General features: G+C 36.4%; 1 protein-coding gene across 3 annotated transcripts in view; it reads right to left on the reverse strand.

Moving 5' to 3' along the window:
- The window catches only part of PDE7A (phosphodiesterase 7A), a 147,466-nt gene that overhangs the window by 78,626 nt on the left and 42,167 nt on the right, over positions 1-26,673 (reverse strand). The window contains exon 1 of one of the 3 annotated variants that reach the window (XM_036998151.2): positions 1,304-2,621. The exons of the other annotated variants lie outside the window; for them this stretch is intronic. Within the exon in view, the coding sequence (XP_036854046.2) occupies positions 1,304-1,363 (60 nt within the window). The 5' untranslated portion in view covers positions 1,364-2,621. Of the gene's footprint in view, positions 1-1,303; positions 2,622-26,673 lie in introns of those variants that run through there. 3 annotated transcript variants of the gene reach the window in all.

The raw sequence follows: 26,673 nt of genomic DNA on the forward strand, positions 1-26,673 counted from the left end.
AAATGAGCTTTTTCAGGGTATATCATATTCATTTTACATATGTTAGAAAACATTCTGATATTTGAGTTCCTACTAAAACACTGCACTGATGGTCTCCCCGCTATTTTTCCCAATACAAACCACAATTTTTTTGAAAAGTCACAAAATTAAAATATTAACATTCTTTCTATTTCAACCTTGTTGGTGGTTATAAAAAAAAGTAAGTCGCTGAAAAACATCCTCAATTCAACTAACGCATTATTAATATTAACCTGACCTTCATTCAGTAACCTGGCAGCTAATCCTTTAAAAACGAGTAAATAGCTGTCAGTGCAACAAAATTAATACTTAACTTAGAAAACACAGGATTTTAAAAACTTGAGTATACTGTTTTTTAAGAGATATCTTCAACCATTTTCACCAAGAAAACAGGACTAAAGAGCCAATTATGCTTAAAACAAGCACATACTTGAGAAATCATGTATCAGGGATTAAAACTTGACTTAAAAAAAGAAAGTTGACTTTACAGAAGCTTTGTGTTCAGCAAATAGTGATGGCCTTATAAATTTTAAGTTAATACTCTTCAATTTCTAAATACAGGAAGAAAAAGCTGTATGTGGGATGAAAGATATAATCATTTTACACAAGCATAGAAAAATTTCCAATAGCGTAATTTTAAATATTTTCTACTTTAGTTTTAGGCTCTTGTCCAGATGGCAAATGGATAGCATTCTATCAAGCATTTCTCAAGCCTGATGTTTAGAATTAGACTTCAAAAAACAACAAATATATAATAATCTTACATTGTTTCAATATATTATACAAGTGAGGCATACATTTTAATAGCAGCAAAACATTACGAGAGAACATGACAGAGAATGGTATTTAGTTTTTTAAAAATTTGTAATTGTTTAGAAATCCTCAACAATTATACTTTAAATACACAAGCATTAATAAATACTTGATCTCCAAAAAAGACTATTTAAAATATGTACACTAAAAGTCTTAAGTTGTTAAAAATTTTTATAACCTTAAAAGGTGAATTTCTTTAATTATAAAGAACTTCTTTACAGGAATATTACTGAGGAAACCTACTTTGATACTAAGGAATCATAACACAAAAAACCCTTAAGGAGGCATGAGGTGGGAGAATAAAAATTTCACACAGTAATTTTAAGCTTTTCAGCTGACAGGTAAAACTCATAGCTCTTTTAATCAAAGAAATAAAAACTGAGGCAAAAGAAGAAACTCAACTAGCAATTTCATTTCTACCAAATACACAAACTAATGATGTGTCACCACCCTAAAAGTAAAGATGGCCTACCTTAGAGGCAACCCACTTGATAAGAACCAAAGGCAGACACCAAATCAGTGTAATTCCCATTGGATCAATCAAAAGCCCGCTGCATGAGTTAGGAGTTTGATAAGAACCAGCTGTCCTGAGGCAGAAGCGAGTGGACACTGACTGCCTTGAACCTCAAGCAGCTGCCGTCAAACAACGATCACCTGACCCCTCTGAGCCTGCGCTGCCAGCCAGCCTTCTTCCCCAGCGCGTGCTTCATGTCACAATCCAGGGCTGGGGTAGAGCTCTGTCAGTAATGTTGGAAGAGGAAAAGAAGAAACCTTAGTGACGGCTGATCTAACGGTCTCAAAATGAAGCCGAAGGAGGTTTCAGGCTAGCCCCAAACACTTCCACAGTCTTGATACTAACATAGTGCTTTGAAAATACTTTCAAAAATGTTTAGCAGTACAAAAAATTTCCTCATTTCTTTTACACAGACAAGCTTCTCAGATATAATGTCCTGGCACTTAAAAATAGTAATGCTTTTTAGTCATCTTTTCAACTTTTAACTCTGAATTTGCTCAACTTTTTCCTTTAGACATAGACTACATTATGAATGTCAGAGCCTTTAGCAAGGTATTGTCTGTGCTATTTAACATTACAATTCACTCATTTTGGATTCTGACTGACAAATGTCAGTCTAAAGGTGTATTTTTAGACAATTTAGAGTATATTAGTACCAAGCATCAAATATAGTCTAGCTTATATTACAGTATTTTTGGTAGATGTCTCCTTCTTTTGGCTGTGTGTTTCTAATAGCCTGTGCCTATATACTCCTCCATCTTCATGATCTTGTAACAGCCACCAGGTTGCAGGTAGTACCTCTAAGAAAAAAAATCTTTTATAAATCTTTCATTCAAGTGTTCAGCAAATACTTATTAAGATGAAACTATGCACCAGGCCCTATGCTAGATGCCAGGGGCGTAATCAGTGAGTAAAAACAGATATGGCTCCTGCCCTTGTGAAGTTTACAGTTTAGTCAGCCTACATTAATCAAAATTTGCCAAAAAATATAAATTTGCAACCATAAGTGCCATTAAGTGAAGATATAGGACCTGCCAACAAAGTCTGGGTCTCAGCTAATCGAGAGGTAAGGGGACTTTTCCCCAGAGCCCCTGAAATGCCCCTGAGCTGAAATGAAGGGGCAAGAACACGAAGAGAATCGGAAGACTGATCTGTGAAGACTGACACATGACAGCTGAGTGGCAGACAAAACCAAGCACAGTAAGTAGGAGAGATGGGGAGACTGGAATGTGAGCCAGACTGGAGGCCCCCATAAAGGTGTTCTGTCTTTGTCCTATAAGTCCCTCTCAACCGGTTGACGAATTTTAGGCTTTGGTCAAGAATAGTTTGTTGGGGGAGGGTTTGGGCGGGTGATAAGGAGGCCACTACAGACTTCCAGGAGAGATGTAAGGATAGCCTGGACCGGATGATGGAGTTGCAGAGAAGAGGACTGGCTGGAGAAGTACTCAGACAGACAAAACTGTGTCTGGATTGTAGTCCATGACAATGAATCAACTATACACAGAGGATGGTACTAAAATATTTGAAAATAGTCCCAATAGTTCAAATAGTAATGCTATTTTCACTATTCAATCCTCAGTACAAAGAGTTTATTTAAAAGAAAAGTTAATTCTAGACCTGCCAAAATGAAGCATAAATTAAATTCAGAGGTCTAACTCAAAATCTTCCTGAACTGAAACCACTTCTAACACAAATTTCTCACTATACATTATACATTATGTACCCCTCTTCCTGCTCATGAAGTAGCAAGCTGTAGTGCAATCCTTGAACAAATTGAGAAAATTTTATTTTGTCATGAAATTAGGTGTGATTGTACAGGTCTTTGATCATTCTTTTATTCCCATAAGGTTCCAGTTATCAAACCTGAAGGATGCCCAGGTGTAGGGCAGAGCAGCAAATGTGTATTAGCCCAATTCTCAGGAGAAAGGCTGGTGGGCTGGTGATCATGAGTAAGAGGCCATGTAGCCTGGGTCACGAGCTAAAACGGACTTGAGGTCATTACCTGCTCCTCTAACTTGTGCTGTACTCTCCAAATTAGCCCACCACGCCATGCGGCTTAGCTCAGGGATACTTTCCATCTTCACACTTTCCTTCCAATCAGCTGCTTAAAGAGTCATGTGTTGAGAAGCAAATTCAAGGCTGTTATTTTTGTTTTACTTTAATATTTTTATAAATGTCTTTTTGATTAATGGTGAGCTCAATAATCTTTTAGTTGAATAGATTAGGACTGAACAGGAGATAAGCAAAAGAATCAGAACTGAGACACAAAACAAAACAAAAAGTAAGAAAGGCAGTCCTAAAAGTTCTCTAGTTTAAATGAATTTCTGTGGAGAATACTTCTACCATCTCAAAACTGTACTGGGTTTGGAGACAAGAGCCTGGGTTGATTTCCCAGCTTTACTGCCAAGAGCTCAGTGACCCTGGGCAAGTTACCACCTCTCTGGGCCTTATTTTCCTACCCTTCACAGGAGTCAAGTAACATCTATAAAATAATACCTAGCTCACAGTATGCTCTGAATGAATCTTAGGCTAAATCAGAATTAAAATTTAAGACCTAAGGACGCTAATGACCTAACCACTCTATTCCATCCCAACTTTAGGCTTAACAATGGTCCATGAAAGGAGCTTGGTGCTGTGCTTGCCCGGTGCCCTGAGATGCCTAGTAGTGCTGGAGTCCTGACTTCCATTTTCCACACTAAGGAACACGCTGACTCCCGAAAACAGCTCCCCAGCATCCTCTTCTAAAAATTTTGACTATCTGACCCTGAAATGACAAGATGATCAAGAAATCCCTTCAATCAGAAAATTTCCTATTGAAGAGAAATAGCCACTGAGGTTTATAAATCCTCCATTGCTTTACACCTGTACATCACTCAAATCTTAAGAAAATCTCAGGCAATACAGATTTTCCTTAAAACAAGTACACTTAACTTTCTTAATGGTATGAACCTAATGACTTTAAAACTTTTTCTTATTTTGAGAGAACTATTTACTACTAATTTATCTTGGTAAGTTACAAGGTTTCTCTTAACAAAAATTTCAGTAAGGTGAAATTAAAAAAGCTTACAAAATTAGTATAAACACTCTTTAACAACATAGCTTCTTAGATAATTCTCCCAAAAATTAATCTTTCCAGATCAAATTATGTAATTTATTATCCCTAAAGAAATAGCTGCCTATTTTACACTAATAACACATGTATTCTTTTACATTAACTTTTTAAATCTTTTTTAAAGTCTTAGTGAATCATGCCAGTGTGACAAAAAAAATCACTTTGCCAGAAAAATTAATGTGTAGGACACAGGTGAACTTTTAAAATAGAATTTTATACCATAAGAAGAAAGTATAAAATGTTTTACCTTTCAGAGGCTTAAAAAACTAGTATCTGAAAAATGAAGGTATTACAAGCAGACATCACTATTTTAGGAGTGTGATCAATAGGAAGAAAAGGTATGACTTTGATCATTGTGCCTTAGAGAAGTTGCTCAAGTGTAAATTTTATGGGGCTCTCTGCCACCCACAGGACACCTGTCAATCCTGGCACTAAATCTTTAGCTATCCATATGGAGACTCCGCATGTTCCTCTCTTGACCAAATTTGGCTAATCTCATCTGCATTGACATCAGTGCCTATAATTTTGGAATCTCATGGACAGAAATAGCCTATCCCAGAGTTCTTTACACAAATGTTGGGTCTATGTAAAACAATAACCAAATTTATAACAGAAAAATGTGAACACTGTAGTAAAAACACTACAATTGTGCTCCTATCATTTTGAATTCCAGCTAATTTTAATAACAATAAATCAAGGCATGTTTTTGTTTCTTTTACTAAAAACCATATATCAGATTTTATTATTCTTCAAATGATATGAATTTTGAGAGATAAGAAACTAATGAAAAATTAAGCTCTGATAACTAAGAAACATTATTTAAAAACTATGGAAACATGAGAGTTTTACCAGTCAATTTAAGACCTTTGTGTCATACTTTAATTTAGAGTTCTGAATTAGCTTTTTTGTTACACAGTATCCCAGTATTTGATGGCAATGGGCATGTGATTAGTCCTAGTAGGAAGGAAGTAATAAAAACACCTTGGCATTTTATAAATATTCAAGTCTTCCAATACAGAAAACTACATCTTATAATTTAATAGAACTTAGAGATCTGCTTATCAAACCATTGTTCATAATGTAATAAAAATTATGAAGAACTGGAAATGGTCACAATTTCCAGAAGAAAAAAATGGTAGTGTAGATCTGTAAAGTTTGGGATTAGAAAAGGAGTATTCACTGTGAATACTGTAAATGTAGGTCTACTAATACAACAGACCAAGAGAATGTCAGACATGGGACACCTTAATTTCAGCAAGGCTGTACACAATCTCTGGTGGCATCTTTAACAACAAAACAGAACAATGTGAGCCTCATATCACAGTTAGGCAGACTCCTAGCTGACTAAACAAATGTGCCCTGAGTTTTGAGTACTTGATATCAAAGCAGTGGAGTAATGCTAGAGGTTACTAACAGAACTGTGCATTTGACCCTATTTTGTTCCACAGTTTATTTCTGGGGTGCAGATCAGTCAAATGAATATCAAATCTGCATATGAAACACAAGGGTAAACCTGCATGCTTAATTACAACATAACTTAAAAAATGAATAAAGCCTGCATTTTGATATAAAATAAATTTCATGTGTATAGAACAATACTGGAAATGATTTAAAAACTGTTTCCTTAAAAAAAGGTCAGAATGTTTAAGCTCTAAGTTAATAAGACAGTAAGTTACAGGCAATCTTAGGAGGCACGAGCATTAGATAAGCATCCTGTGGTCAAGGATGCTCCACTATTCTCACTCAATACAGGCCATATTTATAAGACTATTAGTTCTGAGTATCACACTGGAAATGTGCATATGCATGACATTTTTAAATGCACTTAAGGATAATGCATAAGGAAAAATAGTACTATGAAGCGAGATGCTTTAGGCAAAGAAATAAAAAAGGAGGCAATGTGTTAAACAGCTGTAAGATAAAATAACCTTAGGAGCTTAGCTTTATTCTGTGAAACCACAGGAGGAGGAAGTAGGAGCAATGGGCAGGAAGTTTGTGGAGAACACAATTCAACTCAATATCACTTTCTAAGAACTTTCTACAATTAGAACGACGTAAATTGAAAGGAGATGCTTCAAACTAGCCTCTGTCAAGGAGGTTGTGGGGCAGGCTACAACAAACGACCTTCAAGGTCTCTACCAATTAACTCTAAGACTCTCCAGCGTTATAACTGAGAGACTGGAGTTCCAGGAGGCTGAGGCACTTGGAATGTGTAGGCCTCAGTACCAAAGAGAAAGAGCTGTGAAGAAAATTGGGTTCCCGAAGTAAAAAGAGGGCCCTTCCTTGAGATTTTCACTGAATACTAAGCTAGGCATAAGTAAGATGAAATTCCTTGAAGCCAGGAGAAAAAAAAAAAAAAAAACAACTACCAGGGGAAAAAACTATTACAGGGGAGTTGGGAGACAAAATTTGAGTTCCACCAGCCACTGTGAAGAGCTCCCACAGCGTACCTGGGACATTCCAGAGACTCCAGAAATGTCATAACTTAGGAGAAGGGCATACAAGGGCATACCTTAGGGCATTAATACAGAAAGTTGTATTGAACAGCACTTTTCTAGACCCACACACTAACAAAGCTTATAATATGCTGAAAAGGAGTAACTAAATTGCCAGATCACAATTCAGCACTCTTTTAAGGATGACAAAATTACAAATTAAGAGAATAAACAAGAAAATGTGACCCAAACCAGAGGGGGAAACAGTCAATAAAAACAAACACAGAAATGATCAAGACAATGGAATTAGCAGACAGGAACTTAAAAAAAACATGTTATTATAAATATATTCAAAGATCTAAGGAAAACAGGCACATATCAATAAAAGAAATTGAAACTCTAAAAAAAGTGGATCACTTATAGCTGACAAATAAAATATCTAAAATAAAAAACACACAGTTGGCCTTAACTATTAAAGAGAAGATCAATAGAAATTACCTAAACATTTTCCAAATTTAAGGATAACTCTCAATCCAGATGGGGTTTGTCAAAGAAGTTCCATGAAACCCAAGTGAGAAAAAGGCAAAGAAAATCACACCAAGATACATACAATAAAATTGCTAAAAACCAGCTGATACCACAACCACACAAAGATCTTATAAGAAAAGGAAACCAAAGACCAAATCCCTTATGAACATATAAACAAGAGTCTTCAAGAAAATATTAGTAAGCCAAATACAACAATATATAGAAAGGAAATACATTATGACTAAATAGTTTCCCAAGAATCCAAAATTGGTTTAATGTTAAAAAAAGATACATGTAATTCAGTTTATTAATAGAATAAAAAGAAAAAATCATATAGTAATTTCAACTGATAAAGTATTCAGCAAAATTCAATACCCATTTATGATAAACACAAATTGGAAAAGAAGGAAACTTTCTCACCTGATAAAGGACATCTAGGAAAAACCTATACCCACCATCGTACTTAGCAATAAAAAACTAAAAGCTTTGCCCTATAACAATGAACAAGGTAAGGACGTCTGTTCTACCATTTCAACACAATATTTATGGTCAGAGCCAAAAAGAAACATAAGACATTCAAATTATAAAGGAAAAATTAAAACTGTCTTTATTTGTAGACAGTATGATTGCCTAGGTAGAAAACCCTGGAGACTCTACAAAAGAACTGCTAGAACTAGTTTGCTAGGGTGTAAACTGAAGTTGGGAGAGGTGAGGGGATGGGACTAGAAAAGTAACAAGGACTCTGTTAACTGTACTGAGGATTCTGAGCTACATACAAAGAACAATGGGAAACCACCAAAAGGTTTTGTTTAGTAGAGTGGTAACACAAATTATATTTTGGAAAAAACACTTTGGGCCCCAGTGTAGGGAATGGCTTAACACCGTGGAACACTTCAGTCTTCTAGAGATCTGTAAAAAGGCTATTATTGCCTTGATAAGAATGAGATGATGGCCTAGATTAGGGTAGTATTCATGGGACTAAAGAAAGGTGATGGTATTCAAGAGACTGATTGCTTTGATGGTTCAGGAAAGGCTTAACTGCCCCAGGAACAACTAAATTGAAGTGTTCATTCAGTAGCTGGGTTTGCTGGTCTCAAGTCCTTGGAAGAGAGGTGGGCTGGATAGAGGGATTTGGGAGTAATTCTGTACTAATCAAGAGCACATGGAGAGTAAGATTACCCAAGGAGAGAAGAGAAGATGGCAAAACCAAATCTTTAGGCTCACAAATGGGAGAGACAGGAGGGCAAAGGCCAAAACTCACAAGCGGTTTAACATTCGAACTAAACAGCACACCCCATGCTGTATTCTCTCTCACACATATATATACAAATAATATTACTTTCTCTTACATTTCAGTAATGTATTAAAGCCAGGAAGAGACAGTTTTGAATACAATACAAAAAGCAAGTGATAAGGAGGCCACTGCTATATCAAGCTGTAAAGCTTCTGTACAGCAAAGGACACCATCAATAGAACAAAAAGGTACCCCACAGTATGGGAGAATATATTCATAAATGACAGATCCAATAAAGGGTTGACATCCAAAATATATAAAGAGCTCACGCACCTCAACAAACAAAAAAGCAAATAATCCAAATAAAAAATGGGCAGAGGAGCTGAACAGACAGTTCTCCAAAGAAGAAATTCAGATGGCCAACAGAAACATCAAAAGATGTTCCACATCACTAGTCATCAGAGAAATGCAAATTAAAACCATAATGAGATATTACCTCACACCAGTAAGGATTGCCACCATCCAAAAGACAGACAACAACAAATGTTGACGAGGATGTGGAGAAAAGGGAACCCTCCTACACTGCTGGGGGTAATGTAAATTAGTTCAACCATTATGGAAAGCAGTATGGAAGTTCCTCAAAAAGCTCAAAATAGACATACCATTTGACCCTGGAATTCCACTTCTGGGAATTTACCCTAAGAATGCAGCAGCCCCATTTGGAAAAGACAGATACACCCCTATGTTTATCGCAGCACTATTTACAATAGCCAAGAAATGGAAGCAACGTAAGTGTCCACCAGTAGATGAATGAAGATGATGTGGTACATATACACAATGGAATACTGTTCAGCCATAAGAAGAAAACAAATCCTACCATTTGCAACACCATGGATGGAGCTAGAGGGTATTATGCTCAGTGAAATAAACCAGGTGGAGAAAGACAAGTACCAAATGATTTCACTCATATGTGGAGTATAAAAACAAAACTGAAGGAACAAAGCAGCAGAATCACAGAACCCAAGAATGGACTAACAGTTACCAAAGGGAAAGGGACTGGGAAGGATGAGTGGGAAGGGAGGGATAAGGGTGGGGAAAAAGAAAGGGGGCATTACGATTAGCATGTATAATGTGGGGGGGTGGGGCATGGGGAGGGCTGTGCAACCCAGAGAAGACAAGTAGTGATTCTACATTATTTTACTTCGCTGATGGACAGTGACTGTAATGGTGTGTGTTGGGGGGACTTGGTGAAGGGGGGAGCCTAGTAAACATAATGTTCTTCATGTAACTGTAGATTAATGATAACAAAATTAATTAATTGATTGATTAATTTAAAAAAAAAAGGCCACTGCTCAAAAATTCTCAAACTGAATCACCTTTTAGGGCTTAGAGTTTCTTCTAGACCTTGGCTAAAAAAAGAACTTTGGTTCAGCTTCTCCCTCCCGTCAAAGCTTCTTTAGTTCCTTAGAGGTTGAGAGCAAGATACAACAGCTAATATAAAAAATTCTTCCAGCCAGTTCTGTAAAAGACACTGATTTGGAAGGAGATGCTGTGGGTAAAATTGAAACATTTCCAGAATATCTCACCAGGATTTAGTATATCTGCATATCAATAAGCGTTCAGAGGTGGAAAGAAGTACGGCTTTAGTGCATTTGCATCTTTCCTCAGAGGTGGAGAAATTCATCTCCATATCAATAGGTAATTACCTGGGCAACAGATGGCTTATCTGTACCTGAGAGGTAAGGGGGAGGGCCGGTGTTGTTGCTAGAGCAGGAGAGAGAGATGGGCAGGACAGCAGTTTTGTAAGACCCTTTCACCCCAAAGAGCGTTTTGTGGTCAATTTCTTTGGTCACACTGAATCCATAGCGAACTTGCCGGGGCTGAAACCCATTGGCAAGACAGATGCTGAGAATAACTTTTAGCTAAGCAAAACAAAACCAGTGTTCCTATTCCTACTATGATTAATTAGGTGGTGAGAATGATTCTGTTTAGCAAAGTCTCTAAGATCACTTCCATTTCTAACAGTGAACTAGTTCAGAGAACTGACCCTCCCACTGAAAACAAATGCAAATGCTGGAAAATAGAGAAAATATCTACTGAAATGAATCCATGAGCTGTAAGAAAATAATGACTACTCAGGCAAAAACTAAGTAAAGCCAGGAAGGTACAAAGGTAAGCAAAATACTGAAGCTGGCTTTCACTTTAAGGTCAAAGTAAAGTGGGTGAATCTGAGCTATGGGTTTTTCACAACCTCATGGGCTTATGCAACCAAAAAAGACTAAAGCCCAGGTTCTGCCCAAAGTGTAGAGCACCTCTCAGTGAAAGGGCAAGCTGCCAGATTCTATTTCAGTCAATCGGGACCCAGATCCTATTTCACCCAATCGGAGCTTGGTGTCTCTCCTCTCCAGTCAGCAAGGAGCTCACCCACCACCCTTAGACCCTGCCAATTGACCAGAGCCATGACCTATCACCCCACCAACTACCCCTAGATCCAGCCAATCAGCCAGAGCCACAACCATCACCCCACCAACTGCCCTAGAACCCCATAAAACCTTTGTGGTATTGAAACTCGCTCTCTTTTCTCTGGCATCTTGCCACTGCGTTGGTGTAGATGAGAGATTGAGCTCAAGCTAGCTCGAATAAAGGCTCTTTGCTTTTGCATCGGTGTTGGCTCCTTGGTGGTCTTCTGGGATTCGCGACTTTGGGCACAACATTTGGGGGCTCGTCTGGGATCCCAGAGACCCCCAGGACTCCCGACCCAGAAGGCCCTGTGCCGGCTGGTGAGTGCACTCAGTTATCTGTCTGTCCTTGTCTACCTGTGTCTCATTCTGTCTTTATCTGTGTCTCACTGTTTCTGTTCGCGAACAAGCCTGTATAAGCCTGTAGGAGCTCAAATCTGTATCTGGGTCAGCATTGACTTAGGCGGACGAGCCGGCGGGTCGCTGACCAGGGGTCTTGGGAGATGTCCCTTGCCCCTGTCTGGAGAACGAGGTCCTCATCTGTGAGGAAAGTCAGCTGCCGCTGCAGTCCAACAGGCCCTCAACTTACTTTCCGTTTTGCCTCCGCGGCCGCAGCAGATTCTTCTCTGTAGGCACCTGTTTGTTGTTTGTCGTGTTTGTCTTAGTCTTGTTGACAGAAGAAATGGGACAGACGCAGAAAGACCCCCTTGTCTCTCATGACAGACCATTTTTCTCAGACGTTAGGGAGAGAGCTCACAATTTGAGTACGGATGTCAGGAAGGGAAAATTTCGTGTTTTCTGCACATCTGAGAGGCCATCCTTTAACGTTGGCTGGCTGCCAGAGGGAACATTTAATCCAACCACTCTCTTACAGGTTAAAGATATTAGGGGAAGAGCTAACAACCTCAGTGTGGAAGTCCAGAAGGGTCGGTGGCAGACTTTTTGTTCTAGTGAGTAGCCAGTTTTCAATGTCGGATGGCTGCCAGAGGGAAAACCTTATCATTATGTCTCAGTCTGTATGTTTGTGTGTCTAAGTGTGTAAATGAAAATATCTTTCTACCTCCGGATGGTATTAATGAAATTGATTTAAAGACAAGCGCTTGCGAAAATTGGGCATTCCAAAACTTCCAGAAAATCTGATAAAAAATGTTAAGCATTAATGCTAATTTGGGTTTGCTGAGGTGCACATGTCCTTGTAATTATCAGCTGCCTAAGTTTACCTAAGGTCATTTAAGTCAATGTTATCTGCTAAATCTTTTAAGAATAAAATGCTTAAAGGCTTGGCTTTGTCTAATATTCAGTAAAGGTCTTGAAAGTGATCTAACATAGTTGTTATGAATGAGTGAACTAAATGAGTGTGGCAAGTGAATACCTTTTTAATTGTGTGTTACAGTGTGTATACCTACATGCAGCCTGAGAATCTTTATAGTAACCTAAAATCTTAAACTTTTGCTAAATTGATATACTTTATGTTTAGTGATTGTGCTGTAAAGCTCATAGTTACAGAAATTATAAAATGTTCATAAATTTGTCAATCTAAAGAATGCTAGTGTAACAGTTTACAACAGCCTGCTTCTCAGTGTTCACTAGAAATTAAGGTACCTAATGGTTTTAAGTTCTAATTAAAACTACTTAAAGTAATATGGAAAACATTTCTGCATGCTAAAGAATGTGTCTTTTGATAATAGAAAGTAACTTTGTTCTAAAGTACAGCTGTTTATTTAGAGGGAGAACTGTAAATATAAGAAGAAGGTTGTAGAAAGTTTTGGAAGAATTTAATATGGTCATGCTATATAAAATTAAAGCAAATGAGTGTCGGTATCAAGTACACAGCAAAATTAGAATTTTGTTTTGAGTTAAAAAGACAAAGTTTTCTTAAACTGTTAGTCTGCTCTTAATGATGAAAGACTGCAAAAGGCTTTCTAATTGTTTTACCAAAGAAGTTTCTCATGCTTAAAGTCTCAATGAGTTGTCTGAGTATTTAAGAAAATGACATCTTAATATTAAAAAGACTAAAAGCTGAAGTTTGCTAACAACTGTGTAAACTTCTTTATTTGCCTTTAAGGTATTTTGTCATTCTGGTTAAATGGATAAGTATTGCTTCATAGCAACCTATAATACTATTTAAGCAAGTGCCAAATAAACTTTCTTCTGAAAACTTCCCAAAATCAAATTCAAAAAGGTACTTTTACCTCTAGTTAACTCTGATATTTTCCAGAGGGCCCCTGGAACATGTCAGAGGAATTTTTTTCTCATTGGAGAAAGTATTTGACTAATTTGGCTTATTTATCTGATACATACTTACCTGCTTAATTACCTGGAAAGCACCGTCAAAGGGAATGATGCTAAACTTTGTTACTGAATGGTTTTTTTTGTTACAGAAATATCCAAATTTCCTTATGTCTACTGTCTTGCAGTAAGCTCTCATCAGATCTTTAACCATTGTCATTTGTAAGTCTTTTGCCATTTACAGTCACTGTTTTATTACTCCTACACTAGTAAAGAACTAGATTTCAGCAGAACAGGTATTGGTTACATAGGATTAAGTGAACTAAGAAAGATGGTTTTGTGACTTTTTGTTTTAGATGTTGCTGATAAAGTGTTTTAAGCTTTTTCTCTTAGGCTGACAAGTTTCATGAATGACAATACCTTTATAAGCAGAATTGAAACATTTATCTTTCTCTCTACCTGACCCCTCAAGAATTTAAAAGCTTTCAGCATTTTTATGTTTCATGGCAGTATGTTTATTTGCATAAGTTCAATAAGAAACTGCATTCCTTGTAAGAGGACCAATTAAAAACACAAGTTATACTACCAAGGCTTTGACTGGAATGTCATACCTGAGAGACACGTGCGTAAACTCAGATATGAACAGACAGCTTTAAGGAACTAAGGTTGACTTTATAAAGCCAACAAAGCCCCTTGGAAGAACTGGCCTGGTACCTTGCTTACAGGGTTCCCAGCAGCCTTACCAGGTGAGTAAGGAAGGTCACTTCCTGGCAGGTTCAGGAACCTCAAGATGTTTCGGGGACCTCGAGAAGAGAGGAATTCACCCAAATCTACAGGTACTGCAGGCAAAACCTAATGGCAAGTCTGGCTTGGCTGTCTGGCCTCAAGAGGCCTTTAAAAGTTCAATCTGAAATTCCTTACAAAAAGTTCCAGCAAGGCACATTTAAAAGAGCCTATGTAATCAATTGCTCTTCTTGCTGCACTTATGCAAATAATCAAGCCAACTGTTAATTGTTTTCTTAATCTGGCTAATTCTAATAAAAATAAGGGTGATTTTAGAGAAAAGTGTTGTTTCAATAATGCTGTCTTATCTATACTAAATCCTAATATCCAGAATTCTAGTTTCCCCATAATACCTGACTATGATTCTCAATTAGAGTCTTCATATTTCTAGTTCTCATATTCAACCATGCATTCTTAATCTCATCAAGTTTGTCCTTCCAGAATAGAAAATCCAACCCCAGATGTTGCTACTTAACCTAATAACACAATTTGTTTTATCTTGCCTAGAGGCCACAAAACTGCAAATAGTAATAGAAATGAAACCCAGAATAGAAGCGCCAACCTTCTGAGGCCCTCTCAACTGACCAGTGATGGAGACCTAGCTGCACCCTTTACTGTGCCCCTTTCTCAGCACGAAGCAGCTAGAGCGGTCATCGCCCCTTTTTCCCTAGCAGCAGCTAGGATCTCTATCTGTAGAGGGGAGAATGAGACAGGGACCATAGACTTAGACAGAATATATTTGCAATCAGAGTAACGTAACTACATGCTGGAAACCACCCCCCTACTAAAACTATGTTGAACTTTAAGCTCTAGAATCATTCTTCAGTGAGATCAGTTAATGTTCCCCAGATAAAGAGTAGCACATGTTTTATTATGCTAATCATTTGTAATCGTGTATAAGATTCACTTTAGCATACTAAAAGGCCCAGGCCTGTGTGCTGTTTTTCACTAACTCCTTCAGATCTGACTAGGTAATTTTGCAAGCTGCTCAAGCAACTGACTTAGCATGCAGACCCAGCTGTAGACGGCATAGTAAAAGGCAGGATTCTTTAGCAAATAGACAATATCTCAGCCCACCTTAGAGGCTGGGCATGCAGTCTTTTGATGTGTGCCCGAACCAAGGCGCCAGTGTCCCAGAGAGAAATCAAGGCAGGAAATTATCTTTAATATTCAAGGACCCCTTGCCATCCTACTCCTTTTACTAACCCTTGGGCCCTGTATCATCAACAGGCTAGTCCAGATTGTCAAAGACCACGTGGGGGCCGTCCAACTGATAGTCCTCCGTGCTCAATACAAGCCCCTAGTAATCTTGTTACTCCTGCTTACCTTTAGACCATGTATCCTCAATAAACTGATAACTTTAATTAAAGATAGAATTAATACAGTCCAGCTAATGGTGCTAAGACAACAGTATCAGCCTTTATCTCCTTACGACTGCAAAACCTTATTAGACCCATGATTGGGTCCCTTCTTAGGATCCAGAGAAAGGGGGGAATGAAAGGGCAAGCTCCCAGATTCTATTTCAGCCAATTGGGACCCGGATCCTACCTCAGCCAATCAGAACCTGGATCCTATTTCACCCAATCAGAGCTTGGTCTCTCTCCTCTCCAGTCAGCAAGGAGCTCACCCACCACCCTTAGACCCTGCCAATTGACCAGAGCCATGACCTATCACCCTACCAACTACCCCTAGATCCAGCCAATCAGTCAGAGCCACGACCATCACCCCAACTGCTCTAGAACCTCATAAAACCTTTGTGGTATTGAAACTCACTCTCTTTTCTCTGGCATCTTGCCACTGCGTTGGTGTAGATGAGAGATTGAGCTTGAGCTAGCTTGAATAAAGGCTCTTTGCTTTTGCATCGGTGTTGGCTCCTTGGTGGTCTTCTGGGATTCTCGACTTTGGGCACAACATCAGTAACTACTACTAATCGAATATAATAAGCAATAATAATGATATTTTATGTCCATTAAAAAAATAGCTTGAATCAAATCATGTGCAATTTGACAACCATCAGCTAAGAGAAAATGATATACATTTATGCAGGCTGGAGAAAAGACTGTCATCTTTCGGATTTGCTACCATTTTGATGAATTTAGTGGCAAAGTCAATTAAAACTAATGCTATCCCTAAGAAGCTCTAACTAGAACAGTGTACGAAAAACAGTTTAGTAAGATTCAGAAAAAAAATTTCTTCTCTTAACAGCATTTGTTTATGTTTAATAAAATGAAAACACAAAGGCTTCTATACTTAACATACATAATCATAATGCTTTATATAAAATAGAACAATGAATTAAAAAGGCAAAAATAGTTTGCATTGAAACATTGTACTTGTTCAAAAGAAATGCATTTATAATCAACACTCTAGAAAGAAATCTAACATATCACCTAACATTAACAAAACTCTCTCACTAAAAAACATTTTCTTAATAGAGACAGAAAGTAGATTAGAGTTTACCAGGAGCTGAGGAAAGAAGGGAATATAGCAAGATACCATTTAATGGATATGTAGTTTCTGTATGACACAATGAAAAAATTCAGGAAATGGATAGTAGTGATGGTTGTACAACATTGTGATTGCATTTAATGCCACTAAATTGTACATTTAAAAATGGTTAAAATGGTAAATTTTGTTAGGTATATTTTAAGACAATAAAAAAATACATAGGAAAAAATATTCTTATCTGATTTTCCTTGAAGTTTGGCATTCTCAAGTCTGAAATTCATGCACACAAATATCTTCTTAGAATTGGACCAGGGGAACATAGGTTTGGGGTTGTGTGATCATGGATTCAAATACAAGGTCTAGCCTTCCTACCCATTGGGTCTGGATACAAGTTACACTCTAAAAGCTTTAGTTTCCTCTACCTGGATAATAGGAAAGCACTTGAACACAAAATTGCAGTAAGGATTACAATTATGGTATTCATAAAGATAATCCAGAAACTTCACCAAGGTGTTCTGATGAGATTCTCTGACATAGTCCAAATGAAGAGTTATTAAATAGAGTTTAGAGAACTTTAAAAATGACTTAACAGACTTTAACCAGTGCTTTGATAACAAATTCAGGCATATCAAACATGATTCTAATTATTCAAAATGGCTTTTCCTTCTCTACAGAGCAGACATAAATCAACCTAGCTCTTATTTAAATTGCCAGTTTCTCTAAAATACAAGTTATTGAATTAAAAAAAAAGACTCATCCTTACGTAAAAGACATTTGACCATAATACTCCCCTTTTCAAAATTTTTGTCACTTATTACCAATAGCAAATAGTCAATTTTCAGTCACCTGCATCAGTAATACGCATGCATTTAACAACATTAAACCAGTCAGATGTGGCTCACAGTCTAAATCACAATTTTCCTCTTTTAGAAAATCAGACTTGGCTGGCTTGGGTGGGTGTTTAATCTCTTTAACTGTCAAATAATTTGCAGAGCCCTATGTGATACAAATTAATTTGATATTTTTGTGTGTGTATTTTTAACCCATATATTATATTTTGACATTTAAAAAATATCTTTCCAGCTGGGGAGAAACTGCCATTCCTAGAGCTAGCCCGTTTAGCCCATTCTCAAAGACTGCAAAGGGCTCAGGGCCCAGCCACGAGCATTCCTTTGCAAACTGACCAATCCTAAGCCAGACCTCGTGCACAAGACCCTTGTACCCCAAGAAGCCTTAATCACCAAGGCCTGGGTACCAGGCAACTAGGGACAACAGCCCAAAGCCCACCCAAATTATTCAAATTTGCCACACCCAACCTATTCCTTCCACACAGCTTGGCCTCTGACTTTTTCTCAGAAACCCCAACAAAGGCTAGGGCCTCATGCTCTCCCACTGTTTCTGTCTCTGCCTCCTGACCACCCTAGTGTTTTCTTTCCCACAGGGTCCTGTGTGGTGTGCCACACTTCCTGTCTCCAGCACCTGTGAGTATCATACACTGTGGTTTTTCCTGAGCTTTTCCTGTATCTCCTCTTACAGCCACAACTAACTGAACCTCTCAGAAAAGAATACACTGAGTACTCTCTGATTCACTAAGAAAATACAATAAAACCTTCAGTGGTTATGTTTAAATGAATTTTATTTAATTAATCACAACAGTATCTACTTATATTTGAAAAATATTGGTACATGTATAAATTTTTTTTTAAGTTCACTGTTTCAAATATATGTGGATTCACAGATCCCTTGACAATCCCAGATTCTCCTGGGTTTTACCATTTTAAGTTGGGAACCAGTGGCCAAAGGATGATAAGGCAAGGTGTGTATGTACCCACACCCCTTCCCCTGCCCCCTCTTTTGTACCCCTGACACACTTCTGGAAGAGATATGTCTCATTCAGCACACCATTACATCTCTTTAAAAAAGCTGATAAAATTGGGGCAGGAGTTGGAGGGTAGGAAGGGGAGCTGATATAAGATCAAGGACACAGAAAAGAACGAAATATTTAACCCTTTCATAAAATTGCACACATAGCACCTTATCAAACATCCTTATCTTACAGTTATTATTACCAGTAAGTTATGGAAAACCACTTAATATTTGTCTTTTATGGCACAAATTTATTACCCTGTTACCTTATTTTCACCCTATGCATACCCTAATTCCAACCAAATAATTATCCAGGATTTCCTGAACATAGCCTGGACATTACTGTCACACTTGTACCCAACTCATTTCCTCAATCTGGAATGAATTTCTTTCCTCTCAGAAAAGTCATGTCAGCTTAACACCTCCAACATGTTTGTATAAAGAGAAAAATAAAATTCAATCATTAGGGTCACCAGAATTCCTTATTTCAAGAATTACTGGTGAAGCTTAAAAAAAAAAAAAACTAAAACACATAACTTGTTAGAGTTGAAAGTTTTAATTCATTCTATGGACAATTAAGAATCAGATACAGTACAGGAGTTTACAACAAATGAATAAAACATTTAAAGAGTCTCTTGTTTAGAACCTGGAATACAAACCAGTACCATAGTAGCTTTGCTAATTTGAAGTACAATTTCCAGTATAAATGATTTTAAAATTATGACTCCTGTTCACTGAAAAGTTTCCAAAGTGTCTAGTGGAAAGCAATTTTCAAATTAGTCAAGTAAACATTTAATTGGGAGGCAGATCACCCTATACATAAAACTTATATGACTCTTTCTTATATTACTGTTTGACTATAAATTGATACAAGCTTTCTGGAAAGGACTTTGTTGGTATTTATCAAGTCTTAAAACTACACCTAACACTTAACATACCACAATTAATCTTAAGGAAATTATCATGGACAAGCATGAAGATTTAGCCAGAAATATTTCATCACAGCATTGTTCATAGTAGAGGAAGACTGTAAAGAATCTAACAAGAGATTGATTTGGTTGATTGGTTACAAAAACAGAAATACAGAATATCTACAATCATTTAAAGTGAATGCTATAAAATAAATGTTTAAACTGTTTTCAAACTCATTATAATTTAATTCTTGGGTACTTTAAACTATTTAGCACCCTGACTATATAAATCCTTAGAGGCAGAGTGTAGATGACTAGCTGCCAAGGGCTAGGGAAGGGGAGAGGGGAGAGTGAGTGCTAATGGGTAGTTTCATTTTATGTGATGTAAGTGCTCTGAAATTACATAGTAGGGAAGGTGTGCAATATTGCACAGCATTGTGAATATACTAAAAATCACATTACAGATTTCTTAAGGGTAAATTTTATATGGTATGTGAATTATTTCTCAAAACATGAACATATCCAAATATTTCAAAACTTTTAACTCTTTAGGGACTTCTACCACAATTAATTTATAATGCCAGGTTTACAGGTTTTTACACAAACTTTAAATTAGGCCATCCCTTGGCATCTCTGCAATTATCTGACTGTTTTGTGTATGTGCTCTTAATTAGCAAGGACTGGGCTCTGAATGGATCTTCATTCTTCATTTAGGCCTGTGCATGATTCCCCAGGTAAAACTGTGCTCCACTAAAGCAACTGAACTCCATAAATAAATGCAAGGCAAAGCTCAGATACATCTGTACAGCACATATTTTCATTATAACAAAGCAATTTTATACTCACAATATGAAAAAATTCATTAGGGTTGTATATTAATTATAATACTTATTTTAACTTTGGCATACTTTTCAAACTTTTACATTTTGAAAAACCAAATGGATTAGCATTTTAGATGTTATTACCAACTATCCACTGAAAATAATTTCCAACTATTTTTCCTTCAAACTTCTGGATCATAATTTAAAAGTATTCTCAACTGTAAGGGAAGCTTTAATACTGATATTTTTAAAAGTTTTCTTGAGATATAGTTCACAAACTATATAATTCATCCACTTTAATGCATGACACAATGGTTTTCAGTATATTTACAGATATGTGCAATCATGACCACCTAAAATTTCAGAATATTTTTATTACCCCAAAGGAAACCCATACCTATAAGCAGTTATTCCCCATTCTCCTGTCCCCTCTGCCCCTGGCAATCATCAGTCTCCTTTTTGTGTTTATGGAAATACATTTTCTGGATATTTCATATAAATGGAATTATACACAATGTGACCTTTTATCTCCAGCTTATTTCACTTGGCACGTTTTATAGGTTCATCCAAATTGTAGCATGTATCAAAAATTCGTTTCTTTCTTTCACTGAATAATATTCCCTTGTATGAATATACTACTTTATCAGTTGGACATTTAGGTTGTTTTACTTCTTGGCTATTTGACTAATGCTACTATAAACACTCATGTAGAAGTTTTTGTGTGGACCTATGTTTTCATTTCCCTTAGGTACATACCTAAAGGAGAAACTGCTGGGCCATCTGGCAACTCTCTGCTTAGCATTTTGAGAAACTGCCAAACAGTTTTCCAAAGTAGCTGTACCATTTTACATTCCAAATGGCAGTGTATGAGGGTTCTGATTTCTCCACATTCTTGCCAACACTTATTATGCAACATTTTTACTGTAACCATCTCATTGTGGTTTTGATTTGTATTTCTCTGGTAGAAAAGATGTTGGAGCATCTTTGCATGTACTTATTGGCCACCTGTGTATCTTCTTTAGAGAAATACATATTCAGATGCTTGTCCATATTTTAAACTGAGTTGTCTTTTTTTTATCATTGAGTTGTGTGAGTTCCTTGTATACTGTTAAGTACAAGCCCCTTAGTACATACATGTTTGTCATTATTTTCTCCCACTTTGTGGAGTTTCTTTTCACTTTCTTGATAATGTCCTTTGAAGCACAAAGATTTTAATTTTGATGAGGTCTAATGCATCTATATATTTTTTCTGTTGCTCATGCTTTTAGTGTCATGTCTAAAAATCCTTTGCCAAATCCAAGGTCACAAAGACTCACCCTCTATTTTCTTCTAAGAGTTTTATAGTATTAGTTCTTACAATTAGGCATTTGATCCATTTTCACTTTTAAGGACCCACTTCATCTTTTTGCTTGTGGCTATCCAGTTGCACAATTATTGAAAGAGCTATTCTTTCCCCATTGGTCTTGGCAATTGTCTAAAAAATCAGTTGACCACAGACACATGGGTTTATTTCCTAACTTTCAATTACAGTCCACTGATCTATGCATCTATGATGAAGTACTTAAGTACAATAAGCATAAGTGTCAGTACCATATGGTCTTGCAGTAAGTTATGAAACCAGAAGTCTGAGTCTTCTTACTTTGTTCTTTAAGATTGTGTTTTGCTATTCTGGGTCCCTCAAGATTCCATATAAAATTCTAAATCAGCTTGTCAATTTCTACAAAGAAGGTAGCTGAGATTCTGAGAGGAACTGTGCTGAATATGCAATTTACTGATACTATAATTTACTGATTTATAGTATCAAACATGATACTATATATAGAAAGCCCTGAAGACTCTACCAAAAAAAACTATTAGAACTAGTAAGTGGATTCAGCAAAGTTCCAGGATTCAAAATCAATATACAGAAATCTGTTGCAGTCCTATATTCTAACAACAAACTAGCAGAAAGAGAAATCAGGAAAATAATTCCATTTGCAATTGCACCAAAAAGAATAAAACAACTAGGAATAAACCTAACCAAGGAGGTGAAAGACCTGTACTCTGAAAACTGTAAGACACAAGTGAATGGAAATCTATCCCATGCTCATGGATAGAAAGAATTAATATTGTCAAAATGGCCATCCTGACCAAAGCAATTTACAGATTCAATGTGATCCCAATCAAAATACCAATGGCACTTTTCAATGAACTATAGTAAATAATCCTAAAACTTACATGGAGCACAAAAGATCCTGAATAGCAAAAGCAATCTTGACAAAGAAAAACAAAGCTGGGCATATTACATTCCTGACTTCAAGCTATACTACAAAGCTATAGTATCAGAACAGTATGGTACTGGCCAAAGAACAGATCTATATAGATCAATGGAACAGAGAGCCCAGATATAAACCCACACACATATGGTCAATTAATATATGATAAAGAAGCCATATATATATATACAATGGACAACAGTCGCTTCAGTGGTGTTGGGAAAACTAGACAGCTACATGCAAGAGAATGAAACTGGATTACTGTCTAACTCCATACACAAATGTAAAGTTGAAATGGATTAAAGACCTAAATGTAAGACATGAAACCATGAAATACTTAGAAGAAAACATAGGCGAAAAATCTCTTCAACATAAGCATGAGCAACTTTTTTCTGGACACATCTCCCCACCCAAGGGAAACAAAGCAAAAATAAACAAGTGAGACAGCAAACTAAAAAGCTTCTGTACAGAAAAGGACATCATCAACAGAACAAAAAGGCAGTCTGCAGTATGGGAGAATATATTCATAAATGATTTATCTGATAAGGAGTTAACATTGAAAACATATAAAGAACTAATACGCCTCAAAACCAAAAAAACAAATATCCCAATTAAAACATGGGCTGAGGACCTAAACAGACATTTTGCCAAAGAATAAATACAGATGGTCAACAGGCACATGAAAAGATGCTCAGCATCACTAATAATCAGGGAAATGCAAATAAAAACCACAATGAGGTATCACACTACACCACTCAGATCAGTCACTATCTAAAAGATAAGAAATAAAAAGTGTTGGGGTGATGACGTGGAGAAAAGGGAACCCTCCTACACTGTTGGTGGGAATATAAACTGTGTAGCCATTATAGAAAGCAGCAGTGAGGTTCTTCAAAAAACTAAAAGGAGAAAAATCAGGTGACCCAGTAACTCTTCTAGGAGTTTACTCAAAGAAAACAAAATCACTTACTTGAAAAGATACATGCACCCCTATTTTTATTGCCACATTATTTACAATAGCCAAAATATGGGAGCAACCAAAGTGTCCATCAGTAAATGAATGGATAGAGTGTATCCATACACAATGGAATATTACTCAGCCATAAGAAATCCTGCCATTTGTGACAACATGGATAGACCTAGATGGTAATATGCTAAGTAAATTAAACCAGGTAGAGAAATACAAATATCATATGATTTCTTTTACCTGTGGAATCTAAAAACAAAACAAAAGAAAATTAACAAAACAGTAGTAGACTCACAGACACAGAGAAAGGACTGGTGGTTCCCACAAGAGGGGTGAGGTGGGTGGGTAAAACAGGCGAAGGGGACAAAGAGGCACAAAATCTCAATCATAATATAAATTAGTCACAGGGGTGAAAGTACAGTATAGAAAATATCATCAATAATTCTGTAACATCTTTCTATGTTGACAGTAAGTACCCTAGTTGGGGTGAGGATTTAATAGTGTATAATTCTGTTGAATTATTGTGTTGTATAACTGAAACCAATATAATATTGCATATGAACTATACTTCAATAAAGAAAAAAGACTGTCTTAACAACAAAAAGTAATTAAATTTAAAAAAAAGATAATCTGCAAATAGGCTATTACTTCTTCCTTTCTGATCTGGATGGCTTACCTTTTCTTTTTACTAATTAACCTACCTAGAACCTCTAGGACAATACTAAATAATAGTAGTATGAGTAGGTATACTTTTCTTGTTCCAGATCTTATGGAGAAAGCATCCAGTCTTTCACATCAAGTGTGATGTTAGCTATGGGTTTTTCATAGATGCCCTTTATCAGGTTGAGGAAGTTCCCTTCTATTACTAGGTTTCCAGGTATTTTTGTCATGAAAGGGTGTTAGATTTTCTCAAATACTTTTCTTGCACTTATTGACATGATCATGTTGCTTTGATTTTTCTACTGACATGATGTATTATATTAACTGATTTTTGGATCTTAAGCCAATCTTGTGCTCCTGAGATAAATCCCACTTGGTCATGGTGTGTAATTCTTTTTATATGTTGCTGTATTTGTGCTGTTAGTATTCTGTATAGGATTTGTGTGCCTATATTCATAAGAGATATTGGTCTGTAGCCTCCTTTTCTTGTGCTGTCTTTGTTGGGTTTTGGTATCAAGGTAATATTGGCCTCATAGGACGAGTTGGCAAGAATATGGTTAACATTTGCAATTTTGGGGATGAATGAAAAATTTTACCACACAAAATAAATATTAAAGCTAATAATATGACTGAAAGTATCATCCACAACCACTGTCCACTCCTCAATCAACATCCACCCTCCCTTCTGTCCTTCCTGAAAGAAGCAAAATTTTGTTCAGATGTCTAAGCAGCGTGTGTTTTCAGGGGAGTGTGGCCACAGCCTCAGACCTGAGAGTGGCCCCTGAACTTGTCCAAAACAATCACAATGGCTCTATCTCATTTGTCACAGACTAATTAAGAAGTGTAAGAGTAATAAGCACACTACAGAAACTGGCAAACACCACACCACATCTACTTTCCTTCAGAGATTCAGTTGCTATAAGCATTAAGCAGCACACTACTGGATACAACCCTATTTCAAGCTTTTCTTTTCATCAAACCAACCTTCCTATTCCCATAATAAAATTTTAAGTTAGTAATATAAAAATTTTACCAATACTGGCATATATTTGAATTTCCAGTAATACTTTATTTGAGAAAAGGCTCCAGTATATAAAATACTGCTAAAAATATTTCATAATATGAAAAATAACTTAAAACATTTTGTAAATCATAAAAAACTGGTAACAAAACATTATGCACAGGAAGAGAGAGAAAGAATATACTTAGGTGGCTAGATACTAGGATTGTTGAGCTAAATACCAGTATGTTCACATTATCTCTAGGAAGGAGGATTATATATAAATCTTCTATTTTTTGCCTGCTTTTCCTCTAGATTTTCCATCATGAACATGTATTACATTGGTAAAAAACACAATCCATGCCTTTAAAAGGAAAAAATTTCATAATTTTTGTTCATAAGCACAAGAAGGCAATTATTTCTTCTTCCATTTATATCCAGGAAGAGCCCACACAAGCATTTACAAGTTGGAAGGTAGCTCCAGTTTTTAAATTGGGTGATTTTGTGCTACTGTCTATAGTACTGACTTACATATTTGTTCTTGACTACCAAGATGTCATTGGCATACACTGAATGACATGACTGATATGTATTATAAGAGTGCAGAATTCTTCACAATTCATCACTTTGAAAATAAAATCTGAGCCAAGGTCTCTCCTATTTTGAAATAAGCATGTGATTTCATTTCTGAAAGTACACTAACTCTACTCCAAAAGGTAATGAAGTAAAGGAGCATTGACCATGTGTCAGATTTGGTTTCAAGGTCTGGAGGTAAACCTAATTAGCTATATGACCTCTGGCAAGCAGCCCTCTCTCTAGACCTAAACCGTCTCGTTGGTTAAATGAAGTTAATACCTACCCATTTCTCTTCACAGGATGAAATAAAGCAGATGAAAGAAATGTCAAGTGAAAGATGGTATTACATGCTACCACTTCATTACATACGTATCTTAAATCTGGTAACAATTGTACTTTGTTCAACTTTGATACAAAAGACAGCCTTATAACCAGACAAGTTAGATGTCAGTTTCCCTGGTAACAAGTTAACTCCCTCACTGCTTTAAAAATCTTGGTATTAAAAAAAATCTCTCTCTTTGTTGCTTTACTTTTAAGCTTGCTTTGAAAAATACAAGCTCTTTGCTCCTTACATTACAATACATCCCAGACTGAGCAAAGAGCAAAAGATGAGGAACAAACTGTAGAAAAAGAATTATCAAAAGAATAATGTAAAAGATTGTAGAATACAACACATATATTAAAGGTGGCATTTCAAACACATGAGAAAAGGACACAATACTTGCATCTTATAAATGATGCAATTAATAAATGACAGGAGAAACTAGATTGTTGGTAGAAGTATGACATAGACCCAGAGGCCTTTATTAAAAGGGGAAAAAGAGATGTATTTTCACTAAATAAAATATAAAACTGCTATGCATAAAAAAATCATCACAAAAAAGCCATGACAAGTGATTATATAAAATATTGGTAATATTGTAATAAGACTTAGGAACATTACTCTTGTAATGCAATAGGAAGATAATTGGAAGGTGCGTATTTTTAAAAATATAAATGCTATTAAAATATACATGTTATAATTAAAGATAATTTATAAAAAAAACC

The sequence above is a fragment of the Manis javanica genome, chromosome 2, assembly GCF_040802235.1.
Source record: "Manis javanica isolate MJ-LG chromosome 2, MJ_LKY, whole genome shotgun sequence".
Lineage (NCBI taxonomy): Eukaryota > Metazoa > Chordata > Mammalia > Pholidota > Manidae > Manis > Manis javanica.